Genomic DNA, 14,058 nt, shown 5'->3' with positions numbered 1-14,058 from the left:
CATCACCACCATCACCACCATCATATTCTCAGTGTCTGCTCTGCCCCAAGAGTTACATTCCCTCTCCATATTTTCTCAGGATTCACTGACCCCAGTCCTCGCAAATCTCTGTACTACTTGTACCATTTCCCTTGTACCAGGGACCAACAGCCCTTGATGTTGGTCCAGTTGTTAAATGGCTGGATACTCGGCACTTTGTATCTTTGCACTCTTCTCTAAATCTTGGTTCTATCTTAGACTGAAGAAGGACAGAATCAGGGAGCTAACTATTTTTTTGGAATTCCAGGCATTGTCTTGTCTTGATGGAAATTAGGAGAGTCCTCCCTTCCTTCTAATACTGCAGAGCTCAGACAGGTGCAGAGTGAAGCCTTCAGCCACTGATTTCTTTTGGTGGTAGAGATTTGTGTAGCCTCTGATTCCCCCTAATGCTTCTGTTGGAACCAGCACTTCCTACTGAGTTCTGTTTATTTTTGTTTCTTGTCTTTCTCATTGGACCACAGGTAAATGTGAATGAGGCTTTTCATTCAAAGGGTAAAAACTTTTGCAAACTGACTTTAGGTCCACTTTGGTTTGGAAATCTCAATAAAGGTGGAATGTTACCCATATTATCAGGCAGATTGCTATGGCAAAGAGTGACATCTGCTTAGCAAACTGCATGTGGAATGGAGAGCAATGCGTGATGTATAAACTCCCAGTGAGCGTCACGGCTTCCTGTGTGCAGGGCATCCTGAAACCAGAGGCTCTGCTGGCAGAGCCAGAAGCTCAGGCTCTGGAGCCATGACCTGGGGCCCCAGCTGGTTCCTAGTGTTGCTCCCAAACTGGCGGGTGGGGGGGGGGCAGTGGTGGAGAGGGCATAGCGCCTGGACTGTGGGGGGAGAGGGCAGAGACTTTGGACTGTGGGGGGAGAGTGTAGCCCCTGGCCTGTGGGGGTAGAGAGAGTGTAGCAACTGGGCTATGGGGGGAGAGAGAGCGTAGCCCCTGGGCTGTGGGGGGAGAGAGAGTGTAGCAACTGGGCTGTGGGGGGAGAGTGTAGCCCCTGGGCTGTGGGGGGAGAGAGAGTGTAGCCCCTGGCCTGTGTGGGGAGAGAGAGCATAGCCCCTGGCCTGTGGGGGGGAGAGAGAGTGTAGCAACTGGGCTGTGGGGGGAGAGAGAGCATAGCCCCCTGGACTGTGAGGGGAGAGTGTAGCCCCTGGCCTGTGGGGGGAGAGAGAGTGTAGCCCCTGGACTGTGGGGAGAGCAGAGCCCCGCCCTTAGTGAGGACACTCTGCTGCGGCGCGCTGGCTGTGCCACCCTGAACCCTCCTTGCGGCTGGGGGCCAGGCCCTGTGGGCACTTGGATGCAATGGCACCGGAAACCACAAGAGCAGGCATTTCCAGCGTGTAGCAGATCCAGGTTTTACCTGAGCGAGTCAGAGCTGAGAAGCGCCTGAACATCTGAGCCAAGTCCTCGCCTGAGAGGAAGGAAAGCACCCCGCGCCTCTGAGCTGCCCTCACCTGAACTGAGGAGAGCTGTTCGTACGTTTCCCGCCTTATGCTCTTCATGTGGAGAGTGGCGAACACTGCGGAGTGAAGGGGAGATGAGAGGCGTCAGCAGCTGGCGGGGCGCTGCCGCCCGCGCCGCCCGCAGACACTGCCCGCGATGCCCGCAGACACTGTCCGCAGACACTGCCCGCGATGCCCGCAGACGCTGCCCGCGATGCCCGCAGACGCTGCTGGTGAAGGCGTGGCCGCGTGTGTCCCCGGGCTCAGGCACACTGCGCCTCTGCTCAGCCTTCACTGCGAGTTTCCCGGGGGACGAGAAGGGCGGAGTCACCCGGTGTGCTCGTGGATAAAGAGCCCGGGGCGGGGCGGCCGGAGACCTCGGGCCGGGTCTCCCGGGCCCAGCGCAGGACACTCTGTCTCTGCCACGGCGAGGTGAGCGCCACCACCGCGCCAGGGAAGAGCGGGCGGAGGGCAAGGCCCGGGCCAGGCGGGCTAGAGAAGCCCGCGGCACCGCTCTCCAGCTCGTTCGCGTGACCCTTCCTCCGGCCTGTGCGCCCACCCGTTTCCCCCTGTAACTCTCCTGCGCGTTTCCTCGCGGCTTTTATGCCCGGACTCTTCGCCCCACGCGCTCCCAGGGCGGGTCTAGGGCAGGACTTTTTCTGGAACCCTGCTCTCTCCCGGGGATTCCGGCCTGGCCTGGGGCAAGTGCAGAGATGCCTCCACTGCGCCCCGGGGCCAGAGGCCAGCAGGGAGACGCGGGGCTGCGAGGGGGCCTCATCTCGGGGCCACGGGCGCCTGGACACGGCCCGGCCCAGAAAATGGGGCAACGGAGCCTCAGACAGACCCTCAGACTCAGCCGGCGGCGGAGGCGGGCAAAGCCCCCATGCATACCGGTAGGTGTGTGTCCCTTCAGGAGTCCCTGGCCCGTGTCTGCCGTCATGAGCATCGTCTTGATCCCTCTGCTCAGCAGTGCCTGTGGGACAGTCGGGAAGATGAACGGTGGTCCACAGCCCTGGTGGGCGGGAGCGGGGTGGTGTGGGGCGCGTACCCAGGAGAAGGCGAGGGTCGGGGCCCTGGAATGAGCTGAGGGGAGGGAAGGAAGCCTCACCCCCTCCCCCACCCATTGCTGGTAAGTTGGTCAATGAGAACAGCTGAAAGGGACTTAGATGCAACCATCAGCAACGACCTGAAATGGACACCAACCACACTCCAAAGACAAGAATTTTCATAATGGATTAAGGAAAACAAATTCTTCTAATTATATATAGAGTATGTACCTGAAGTACGTGGATACAGAAAAATCAAAGATGAAAGGTTGGAAAACCCTGTACTATACAAACACCAACCAAAAAAGATCTGTGATGTCCACAGAAGGGAAGATGATTGCGACTCACTCTGTGCTTCAGAGGCACGCAGGTGTCCCAGGCCCCTGTCTGGGGGAAAAGCGTGGGAACACCAGCCGCACGGCTGCGGCCTCGTCCATGTGCGGAAGAGCAGCACGATAGTGTGCGACTCTGTCTTTTCGCTGCAACCGAGGCGTCCTCTGATTTCTCTTTGGTTTTCAAAAACTAAAACTCTGGACTGCTCCGAAGTCAACACTACAAACTCGTTAGAGTGAATAACTTTTCTCTGTCCTATATTTTGAAAAAGAAGACACAGGGAAGCCCCCAAGTGGACACAGCATTGATTCATGAGCTCCGCAGGTTTACAGAGCACTCCGTGTAAGACTTTGACCCTTGAACGTTCTTCATCCACTGCTAACAAATGCTGCATCCCAGATGGTAGCTTCTGAGCTCTAGCTGCTCAGAATGTCGGCTCCATGAATCAGCAAAGTGAGAAAGTATGTAAAGACGGAGGAAAATGAAGGGGCACTTACGTTTTTAATGTACAGCATGTATCTTTTATCCAGATTATAGGAACCGTACTCATTCTCCATCTGCACGGCAATAATGGGGCCCTCTTCTTGGAACTGGGGGTCAAGGAGACGAGAGCCTGAGGACGAGTCAGCCGGTGGGGAAAGGCTGGACTGACTTTCTCAGTTTGCTACTGCACACCACGTTCAGAGTGCCATAGAAGAGAACCTGCTCCTGAACTCAGCCCCGAGGACATGGCGGTGGGGGTAGTTTCCGTCACCAAGTCAGCAGCCGCCTCGTGGGGTCAAAGCCTCCAGCACCCTGCCTTCCCCAGTGCCCCCACGGAGCAGCGCCCGCTGACTCCCCTAGTCCAACACCTTAAGCAGAGGCTTAGACCTCCGCCCAGCCTTCCTCCAGGGCACCAGGGAAGCAGGGGCGTGGCCCTCTCCTACATCAGCCCCCCTCAGGGACCCGCTCTGCTTCCGTCCCTGCACCCCCATCTTCACTTGCCCGTCACCGCCACAGGGCCCCCGTCCTCCCCTCCCTCGTGGCCTCCCTTTGTGGTCAAACGGTGCAGCAGCTCTGCACGCCCCGCGCCAGCCCACCGCTCGTGACCCTGTCCTCTACTGTGGTCTCACGGCCGCCCTTTGCATTCCACCCTGACCTTCTCTTTGCTAAATGGATGCAATCCCTTTTCATCCTGGTCTGACTTCTCTCCACCAACAGTCTCTCCTCGTCCGGGAAGCCCTCCCTCCTGCAGCACCCTTCCCGGGCTCTGCACTCGCCGGTCACCCCTCAGCCTCCTCCTTGAGCTCCTCTCCCCCTGCCACCTCTTCCCCAGACCCAGGAGCGTGTGGGATCCCGTGGCTTCCGCCCTCTCAGCTGCACCCTCACGCAAACGTCTCCTCCTCCCCCTTCCCGGCCGACTCCCTTCTGCGACGCTCACACGCCCCATCAGCCCTGTCTTTGCAGCTCTTGCCAGCCCCGCAGCCGTGTTTTCTCTCTGCCCCTCGCACCTGCCATGTGCTAGCCAGTTTCACTACACTCAGCTCTGCCCTTGGAGACATGTGGCCGCCAGAAGGTCTCCTCCTGGCACGCAGGACTAAGGAAAAGGGCATTGCTCCCTCAGAATTAGACGACACACCAACAATGAAAGGAAGAAGCCAGCTAGCTCCCAGGACGGTGGTCTACACGCCAATGCCTGTACTTGTGGCCCGGGAGGACCTGGGCAGGGAGAGCTGAACCGGGCCAGACTCGGCAAGCAGAGCGCAACCAGCTGTGCTAGAGCTGAGTGGGCAGAAAAGAGCCTAAAACAGTTTCCCAAACCTGTGTGCTTCCCAGGGGGCTCAATGGTAAAGTCTGCCTGCCAGTGCAAGAGACGTGGATTTGATCCCTGGGTCGGGAAGATCCGCTGCAGTAGGAAATGGCAACCCATCCTAATGTTCTTGCCTGGAAGAGCCCATGAACAGAGGCGCCTGGTGGGCTACACTCCACAGGATTGCAGGAGAGTCGGGCATGACTCAGTGACGGAGCGGCACACACAGGAAGAAAGCCACGGCACCGGGAGCTGCCCGGTAGCCTATTGGTTAGGGCTCCAGGCTTTCCCTGCTGTGGCCCAGGTTCTACGCCTTGGTTCCCCAACCCCACAAGCTCTGTGGCACAGCAAAAGATAAGTGAAAACTTTTTAGGTGGCGTCCCTGGTGGCTCAAAGGGTAAGACCCCCAACTTCGGTGGCTCCGGGTTTTGTGCTCACCAGGCAACCTTCTGATTACTGATTTTGTCTTGCAAACGCTCCAAGATGGGGAATGTCCTGATCTGGGGTGCAGAGAGTGTGCTAATTCACACTAGAACTTTCTTTGATGATGAAAATGTTCTGTGTTCTCACTGTCCAGTGTGGTAGTGACCATCCACAGGTGGCTACCTAGCGCTTGAACTGTCTGGTGTGAATAAAGAGCTAAACCCTTTATTTAGTTTCAGTAGATTTTAAGTGAAATAGCCTCTGGTGGCCAAGGTTACCACCCTGGCCAGCACAGCTCCAGGGCCGCAAAGGACCGCCCCTGTGTCTCCGGTCCCCAGCTGCACACGGACCGGCCCTGCAGCCACGTCACCTCGTCTGCTGACCCCAGGGCACACTCAGTCAGGAGCCAGCTCTGCCCCGAGAAGATCCACACCACCTGAAGCCTTGCCTGGCCATGTCCAGGCCTGTTGCTACCCCTACAGTAACATCCCTTTCCAGTGATTGCTGTGAGGATAAAATATGCTCCGTAAACACCAAATGCCTAATAAAAAACTTGATGCAGGCGTGCCAAGTCACTTCCGTCGTGTCCGACTCTTTGCGACCCCATGGACTGTAGCCCGCCAGGCTCCTCTGTCCATGGGATTCTCCAGGCAGGAAGACTGGGGTGGGGTGCTGTGCCCTCCTCCAGGGGTCAAACCCAAGTCTCCTATAGCTCCACATTGCAAGGGGATCCTTTACCGCTCAGCCCAACAGAAGGGAAGCCCAATAGAAGGGAAGCCCAATAGAAACCTGATACCTGATAGATACCTTTTGTTCCTTCCCTCTGCTCACTTGCTACCTACTTACACAGTCCTTCGTGCATTTTCCAAACCTTGCAGCAATATGGTGGCACACTATTTCTACTGAAACAATGAATGTGTATGCCACCATGGTTTTATTGCAGGGGGAGAGATATTAAAAAAACAACCAAATTGCAGTTTCTGCAAAATCACTGACCTAAGGTCATCTGCGTCATCTATCGCTTGTGAAAGACTGACACATAGCTGTCTTCAGCAGGTTAGTTAGGACATTCTGGCGGCCGTCATTAAACCCCCGTTTGTGGAGCTGGAGAGCAAACAAATAATGCAGAAGACAGGAAAATAAACAGAGCGCGGTTCCCAGGCCTGCCGGAAACGGCGCCCCAGTAAGGCAGGAGACGAGGAGCAGGCCTAACAGCAGAAGCAGCGTATTTCTTAAGCAAGGAACTGGAATTAGCTGCTATACATGCTTCCCGCTTATGAGTGAAAGAAAGTAGGCTGAGCCCTGCCCAGGAAGGCCATTCAGGCAAGTACCTCCCTTGGTCACAGAGATGGGGAATCAGGTTTTACCTGGAATCCTCTAATCCTGGGAATCAGGTCATCAAAATAGCGATTCACTGCTGCTGTGAAGCCCTTGTGAGTTGTTCTCAGCTTCATGTGAGAATCCTTGAGTAACCAGCTAGGAGGGAGAAGGCGAGACTCAGCCTTGGGGTGGGAGACAGCAGACAGAGAAGTTCACGGATCTGAGGCTGGAGAACGTGAACAGCCCGGGTTCACGTGGCCAGACGAGCAGCAGGCTGAGGTGCTAACCCGTCTCTAAGAAGAAGTCGTCTGTGTTCGGTCACACACATCTCAACACCTCAACCGCCACCTCTTGCCCCCAAATGCAACTGAGGCTTGTGGACGTGGAAGCAACCAGGGCAGGGTCGCTGAGCTGCAGCCCACAGGCCAGGTCAGAGCTGCTGACTGTTCCTATCAATAAAGTTTTATTGGCACTTGGCCCACCCTTCGCTGGCTTACATGTCATCACAGCTGTGCTCCTGAGGCGGCGGCAGAGATGAACTTCGCCACAGACACTGTCTGAGCCCCTGAAAGCTGAAAGTATTGATCATCTGGCCTTTTTTTAAAAAAAAAAAAGCTCACCAAACCTTAGTCTGGTATGAGATTATTTTATAAAAATGTTTCAGAGTTTTTTAAAAAATGTTTTTTAATGGAATATTATTTGGTCATTTAAAAAATGAGGAATTGGTTCATGTTAAAGCATGTACAGACTTTGACAACATTATGCCAAGGGAGGGGCATCCCTGGCAGCCCAGTGGTTAGGGCTCTGTGCTGGGCTCAGTCACTAAAATCCCATAAGCTGCATGGCACAGCAGGAAAAAAAATTAGGCCAAGAGAAAGAAACCAGGCACAGAGGGTCACATAAGGTACAATTCCATTTATATGAAGTGTGCAGACGAGGCAGGCCCACAGAAACTGGAAGGAAAGAAGCGGTTGCCAGGGGCTGGGGGTGGCCGGGCAGGGGCTTGCTCTCTGAGCAGCAGAAAGCGTTCTGGGACAGGACAGTGGTGACGGTTGTTCAACATTTTGATGCACTCGATTGCCACAAAATGGCATTGTTTTACATGGTAAATTTCATATTATGTACATTTCACTACCATTTACAAATGCTAAGAAAAAAGACCCTCTTTGAAAAGAGGTAATCAATCCAATTTTGTTCTATTATTAGTATCATCACAAAAGTTAGAACTTATAAAGAGACCGATTACATGATACGATTAGCCAGTAGCTTTCATTAAGGAAAAGAAGGATCCCACCTCTGCACTACAAGGATGAGATGTAGATTTATAAAAAACAAACAAACACCGTATCGTTCTCGGTATTCTTTTTTTTTTTTTCTTTTCGTTCTCGGTATTCTAAAGTGCATTTTCTAGGTCATGAAGCGGAAGGGGCGCGAGGCACGGACTAAACGCACCCCTAGGAAACCAAGCGAGACTCTGTGCTCCGACTTGCTGCCGAACAGGCGCGGGGCGCGAGCGCGGCTCACCTGGGCAAGCCTCCGAGGTCCAAGTCGCTCCCGACGTAGGGGCCGACGCACAGGATGACCCACAGGTCCACCTCTGACGCCAAGGATATGAAGGCGCTGAGGAGGGGGCAACAGCGGCAGTCACCGAGAGCCGAGCCTGGAACCGCCGCCTCCGCGAGGCCTCTCCTGCGTTAGGACGGGTGGAACCAACTCCCAGCCCGCTCACAGAGGTCCCTGCCGGAGGCAGGACCCGGGGACGGGGCCTCCTTCCGCACAAAGGCCCTAGTCCAGAGGCCCCGAGGGCAGGACGCGTACGACTCGCAGGAACCCCGGCCAGACTCCGGCTGCCCCCTGGACCAGCGCGGAGCCTCCTGACCCGCGAGGGCACCACCCAGGACCCGCCCTCACGAACCCCGCTGGCTCCTCCTTCCTTATCTCCCACTTCCAGTCTGCCTCGAATCAGGTTTATTCCTTGCAGTTAATATTTCTGACCGTGAAATTCCTCTTAATTTTCACCGCTACCACCCTGCGTAAAGAACTCGCGTCCATTCCAACGGCTTCCTCCCTCCCTCCTTGCCGCCCGTCTTCCGATGCCGATGCCGCTCCAGGCAGCGCAGAATCATCCAGGACAAACACGGGAGTAATGTGTACCGAGTATCAGCACTCAGTACACTGAGTTCTGCAATCAGCATCAGCACTCAGTACACTCGGTTCTGCAATTATTTTCTCTCTCAATTCTATCACATAGGGATCAATATCACCTCCATTTTACAGATAAGAAAATAGGCACTTAAGGAGTCAGAGGTCACATTCTTGGGAAACTGGAAGCGTTAAAAGGCAATCCGCCTCCAGAAAAGAAATCTTAACTGTGTTATTCTGCCTCTTAGAAATACCACCAGCACGCAAATAGTAACTTCCTGAATTTCCCGAATTAAAATTCCCCCAGTGACTTACTTCATAGCCCCTCCGGAACAGATTTCAAATTTTGCAGCATAGCACCCAAAATGGGCCAAGATAAGCTTGACTATCTCTCCAGCTCTATTTTCTGACGTTTCCTCTACTCAGAGCCAGCAGGAGAGTCAGATGGCGCTACTGCCGTTCCAGGAAAATGTGAAGTTAGTCCCAGGGCCTGCTCCTTGCCTCCCGGGCACATGCTCACCTACACATCCTGCCACCCTGCATTGACCCGGGCTGATCCCAAGGCACCAGGACAGAAGCAGAAGCGAGTGCTCCCGCTGCCAGAAACCCCCCTCCGCCTGCTTCCCACTGTGGGCGTGGTGCAGGGCGGGCGCCGTGGCTTGAAAGCTAGGTGCTGGCGAAGCTTAAGCTACGAGAGGGAAAGACCCTGAAGCCCTGGTTCTCTCTTGGAAGAGCAATGCACACTCACTGTGAATATCTGTTTTAAACCTTCCCTAATGAAAACAGATCTTTATTGACAGATGATGTCGGGGTTCCCTCGCTGAGGCAGGAACGTCAGTCTAACTCAGGTCAGCGCCCTCCCACACCTCTGACTGCTCCGATTGTGGCCTGAAATCATGTCTAACAAACTCCTGCTCGGGGTCCCAATGTACTGGAGCTACCCCTCTGCTGTTACCCACCGCAGCCTGTTCCCCTAGTTTGGGTTACGAGTCCTCAGCTGCTATTTGCCTCCCTCTAATGTCTGAGGAGGTCTTACAAATAGCTGTGAAAAGAAGAGAAGCAAAAAGCAAAGGAGAAAAGGAAAGATATTCCCATTTGAATGCAGAGTTCCAAAGAATAGCAAGGAGAGATAAGAAAGCCTTCCTCAGCAATCAATGCAAAGAAATAGAGGAAAACAACAGAATGGGAAAGACTAGAGATCTCTTCAAGCAAATCAGAGATACCAAGGGAACATTTCATGCAAAGCTGGGCTCGATAAAGGACAGAAATGGTATGGACCTAACAGAAGCAGAAGATATTAAGAAGAGGTGGCAAGAATACACAGAAGAACTGTACAAAAAAGAGCTTCATGACCCAGATAATCACGATGGTGTGATCACTCACCTAGAACCAGACATCCTGGAATGGGAAGTCAAGTGGGCCTTAAGAAGCATCACTATGAACAAAGCTAGTGGAGGTGATGGAATTCCAGTTGAGCTGTTTCATATCCTGAAAGATGATGCTATGAAAGTGCTGCACTCAAGATGCCAGCAAATGTGGAAAACTCAGCAGTGGCCAGAGGACTGGAAAAGGTCAGTTTTCGTTCCAATCCCAAAGAAAGGCAATGCCAAAGGATGCTCAAACTACTGCACAATTGCACTCATCTCACATGCTGGCAAAGTAATGCTCAAAATTCTCCAAGCCAGTCTTCAGCAATACGTGAACTATGAACTTCCAGATGTTCAAGCTGGTTTTAGAAAAGGCAGAGGAACCAGAGATCAAATTGCCAACATCCGCTGGATCATTGAAAAAGCAAGAGAGTTTCAGAAAAACAGCTATTTCTGCTTTATTGACTGTGCCAAAGCCTTTGACTGTGTGGATCACAATTAACTGTGGAAAATTCTGAAAGAGATGGGAATATCAGACCACCTGACCTGCCTCTTGAGAAACCTGTATGCAGGTCAGGAAGCAACAGTTAGAACTGGATATGGAACAACAGACTGGTTCCAAATTGGGAAAGGAGTATGTCAAGTCTGTATATTGTCACCCTGTTTATTTAACTTCTATGCAGAGTACATCATGAGAAACACTAGACTGGAAGAAACACAAACTGTAATCAAGATTGCCGGGAGAAATATCAATAACCTCAGATATGCAGATGACACCACCCTTATGGCAGAAAGTGAAGAGCAACTAAAAAGCCTCTTGATGAAAGTGAAAGAAGAGAGTGAAAAAGTTGGCTTAGCATTCAGAAGCTCAACATTCAGAAAATGAAGATCATGGCATCTGGTCCCATCACTTCATGGGAAATAGATGGGGAAACAGTGGAAACGGTGTCAGACTTTATTTTGGGGGGCTCCAAAATCACTGCAGATTGTGATTGCAGCCATGAAATTAAAAGACGCTTACTCCTTAGAAGAAAATTTGTGACCAAACTAGATAGCATATTAAAAAGCAGAGACATTACTTTGCCAACAAAGGTCTGTCTGTTCAAGGCTGTGGTTTTTCCTGTGGTCATGTATGGATGTGAGAGTTGGACTGTGAAAAAAGCTGAGCACCAAAGAGCTGATGCTTTTGAACTGTGGTGTTGGAGAAGACTCTTGAGAGTCACTTGGACTGCAAGGAGATCCAACCAGTCCATTCTAAACGAGATCAGTCCTGGGTGTTCATTGGAAGGACTGATTCTAAAGCTGAAACTCCAGTACTTTGGCCACCTCATGAGAAGAGTTGACTCACTGGAAATGACTGATGCTGGGAGGGACTGGGGGCAGGAGGAGAAGGGGACGACAGAGGATGAGATGGCTGGATGGCATCACTGACTCAATGGACATGGGTTTGGGTGAACTCCAGGAGTTGGTGATGGACAGGAGGCCTGGCATGCTGCGATTCATGGGGTCGAAAAGAGTCGGACAGGACTGAGCAACTTAACTGAACTGAACTGACTGGTAGACAGTCTTATTCCACAGCACAGCACATAGTCTGTGTATTTCCAGCATCAAAGACAGTTAGGATTACAGTGGATGGAAGATACATAGTTTTGAACAATTACTCTTACTGTATTACATCTCAAAACTCCTACAAACTATAGTTCAGAAGTTTCCTCTTATAATTGAAATAGTGGGGTCCCCGCGGTAGATTAGCGCTGCAGGGACGCTGTCTGAGCCACACGTGGGTGAAATGCGCAGCGGACATGGAGGTCTGGGCTCCACCACTGACAACAGGCTCCCTGCTCAGGGGGCTGCCATCTGGGGGATGGAATCATCGGAGCTTCTGGGGGATTCTCAGAGGGAAAGCAAGGTGACTCTTGCTTCATCTGACCCTACAGAGTCAAACTCCCGTCTGTGAGCCAGAGAAGCAGCGACTTAGACAGGAAACATACAGCAAATCCAGGTTCCCCCTGTAGTGAAAGTGGCCTCTTCTTGGTTCATGAAGGTTCCAAGGAACATGCCTGAAACAGAGAAAAAAAGAAATGTGAAAACTTTCTATTTTACAATTATAAATTATATAATATTAGATTATACAATATTATTTAAATGAAAACAAAATGAAATCAGCACCCAATAGTATAGCATTCACAATACCCAGTATATCCATGTAAAGTTTACTAGGTATGCCAAACTCACTCTCCAAAACAAACAAGCAAAGAAATCCAGAAAAATTGACGCATAAGCCAGAAAAAACAATTGAGCAACAGAAATAAACCCAGAAATGACATGCAGGTTGAAACCGGCAAAAAAATATTAAAAAGGTATAACAAACATATACCACATCTTTAATAAGTAGATAAAAGCATGATCATAATGAAGAAAATGGAAGATATAAAAAGGATCCCAAAGGAACTTTTAAATTTTAAAAAATATAATATCTGAAATCAAAAATACTCTAGATGCAATTAAGAGCAGGAAATGAAAAATATACCACTGATACTAACAACAGAACAGAAACCGGAATAGAATCCCAGGATGTTTTAAGATAGAGCAAAAGAAATTACCCAAACTGGAAAACAGGAAAACCACTATAAGTTAAAATGAACAAAGCATCAGTAATATGTGGGATCTTATCAAGAAGTCCAAGTCCCAGGGGAAGAGGGGAGATAAAATTACTAGAAGAAATAGGAAGTTTTACCAAATTTTGGCAAATTGATGAAAACTATAAACCTACAGTCCCAAGAACGTCAATGAACCGCAAGTGGTGGTGGGGGTGGGGGGCGGAAACCTACACCAGAATGCATCAGAAGCAGATAGCTGAGAAGCAACGACAAAGAAAACGCCTTAAAAGCAACCAGAGAGAGGAAAACGAGAAATGACACAAATGATTGTTTTAAAAATATAAGAACTACAGAAGATAATGTGGAAGTCAGAAGATAACAAAGAAACGTATTTAAGGTGCTGAGAACGAAGCGCCAAACAACAAAAAAACCAGTCTAAAATGCTATACCCAGTGAAATTACCCCCCAAAATTTAAGATGAAAGAGAAATATCCTTCAAAGAGATGAAATCTAAGATAATTCACGATCAGCTGACTTCGGCAAGTCTCTCAGCAGAAAGAAACGACACCCGGTAGGAACAGTCACCTGCACAAAGGAATGAAGAGCATCAAAAGACGGTAAATACGTGGGTAAATACAAAAGATGTTTTGTCACCTTAAATTTATCTTGGATGTAATTGGATGTTCAAACCAGGAAAAGAATGTTTCACGAATTTCGTAGTTTTAAACAATAAGGCTCGTGACACAGCATGGCACAAAGGAGGGTGAGATGCAAACACATCAGGGCAAGATGCTGCGGCCCCAGTGTGTTACTGTTAGAAAGGAGGACAAGTTAGAATTTAGGTAAAGAACTTTATATAAGAACTTAGGGGACAAATCCAGGATCCTTAAAAAAATGATTCATATCCCACTTTTAACAGTGGACCCATCATCCAGACAGAAACTCAATAAGGGAAATTGGACCCGAGCTACACATTAGGCCAGAAGAACACGTGCTGGTGCGGTGCTTGACGGAATTACACACAGTGATGGGAATGAACAAGCTAGAGTATGGCAGATCGTGGAGGAAGCTCACAAACATGATCTTGAGCAGAAGATCAGACACGAGAGTAAAGGCTGTACGATTCCAGGTGCATAAAGTTCAAAAGAGGCCACGGTGATGTATGCGTTGGAGACACACGCTCTGCCACCCCTCTGCCAGGTGGTCCTGACTGCAGGCGATGGGAAGGCTTCTGAGGCCAGGCCACAGGAGCACGTCCATGCGGCTAAGCTCACGGAGCTCAGTGCTTAGATACTGGACACATGCCAAACTTCAGTAAAGTGCGACTATGAAAGTGAATACAAGACAGTGACGAAGCCAGGCTTCGACAGTACGTGAACCGTGAACTTTCAGATGCTCAAGCTGGATTTAGAAACGGCAGAGGAACCAGAAAGCAAACCGCCAACATCTGCTGGATCATCAAAAAAGCAAGAGAGTTCCGGAAAAACATCTACTGCTTTACTGACCCCGCCAAAGCCTCTGACTGTGTGGATCACAACAGACTGTGGGAAGTTCTTC

The 14,058-nt window shown here is 50.8% G+C and overlaps 1 protein-coding gene across 1 annotated transcript in view; it reads right to left on the bottom strand.

Moving 5' to 3' along the window:
- LOC138092321 (beta-galactosidase-1-like protein 2) overlaps positions 1 to 14,058 on the bottom strand; it is a 40,356-nt gene that overhangs the window by 15,683 nt on the left and 10,615 nt on the right. The window contains exons 5-10 of the mRNA XM_068988098.1: positions 11,893 to 11,961; positions 7,917 to 8,012; positions 6,440 to 6,548; positions 3,358 to 3,450; positions 2,373 to 2,454; positions 1,494 to 1,558 (exon numbers count right to left, since the gene is read on the bottom strand). Of these exons, the coding sequence (XP_068844199.1) occupies positions 1,494 to 1,558; positions 2,373 to 2,454; positions 3,358 to 3,450; positions 6,440 to 6,548; positions 7,917 to 8,012; positions 11,893 to 11,961 (514 nt within the window). The remainder of the gene's footprint in view (positions 1 to 1,493; positions 1,559 to 2,372; positions 2,455 to 3,357; positions 3,451 to 6,439; positions 6,549 to 7,916; positions 8,013 to 11,892; positions 11,962 to 14,058) is intronic.

Source organism: Capricornis sumatraensis, chromosome 16 (genome assembly GCF_032405125.1).
Source record: "Capricornis sumatraensis isolate serow.1 chromosome 16, serow.2, whole genome shotgun sequence".
NCBI classification, from domain to species: Eukaryota; Metazoa; Chordata; class Mammalia; order Artiodactyla; family Bovidae; genus Capricornis; species Capricornis sumatraensis.
The sequence above is the reverse complement of the archived record's forward strand: the minus strand, read 5'-3'. Positions and strand labels throughout refer to the sequence as shown.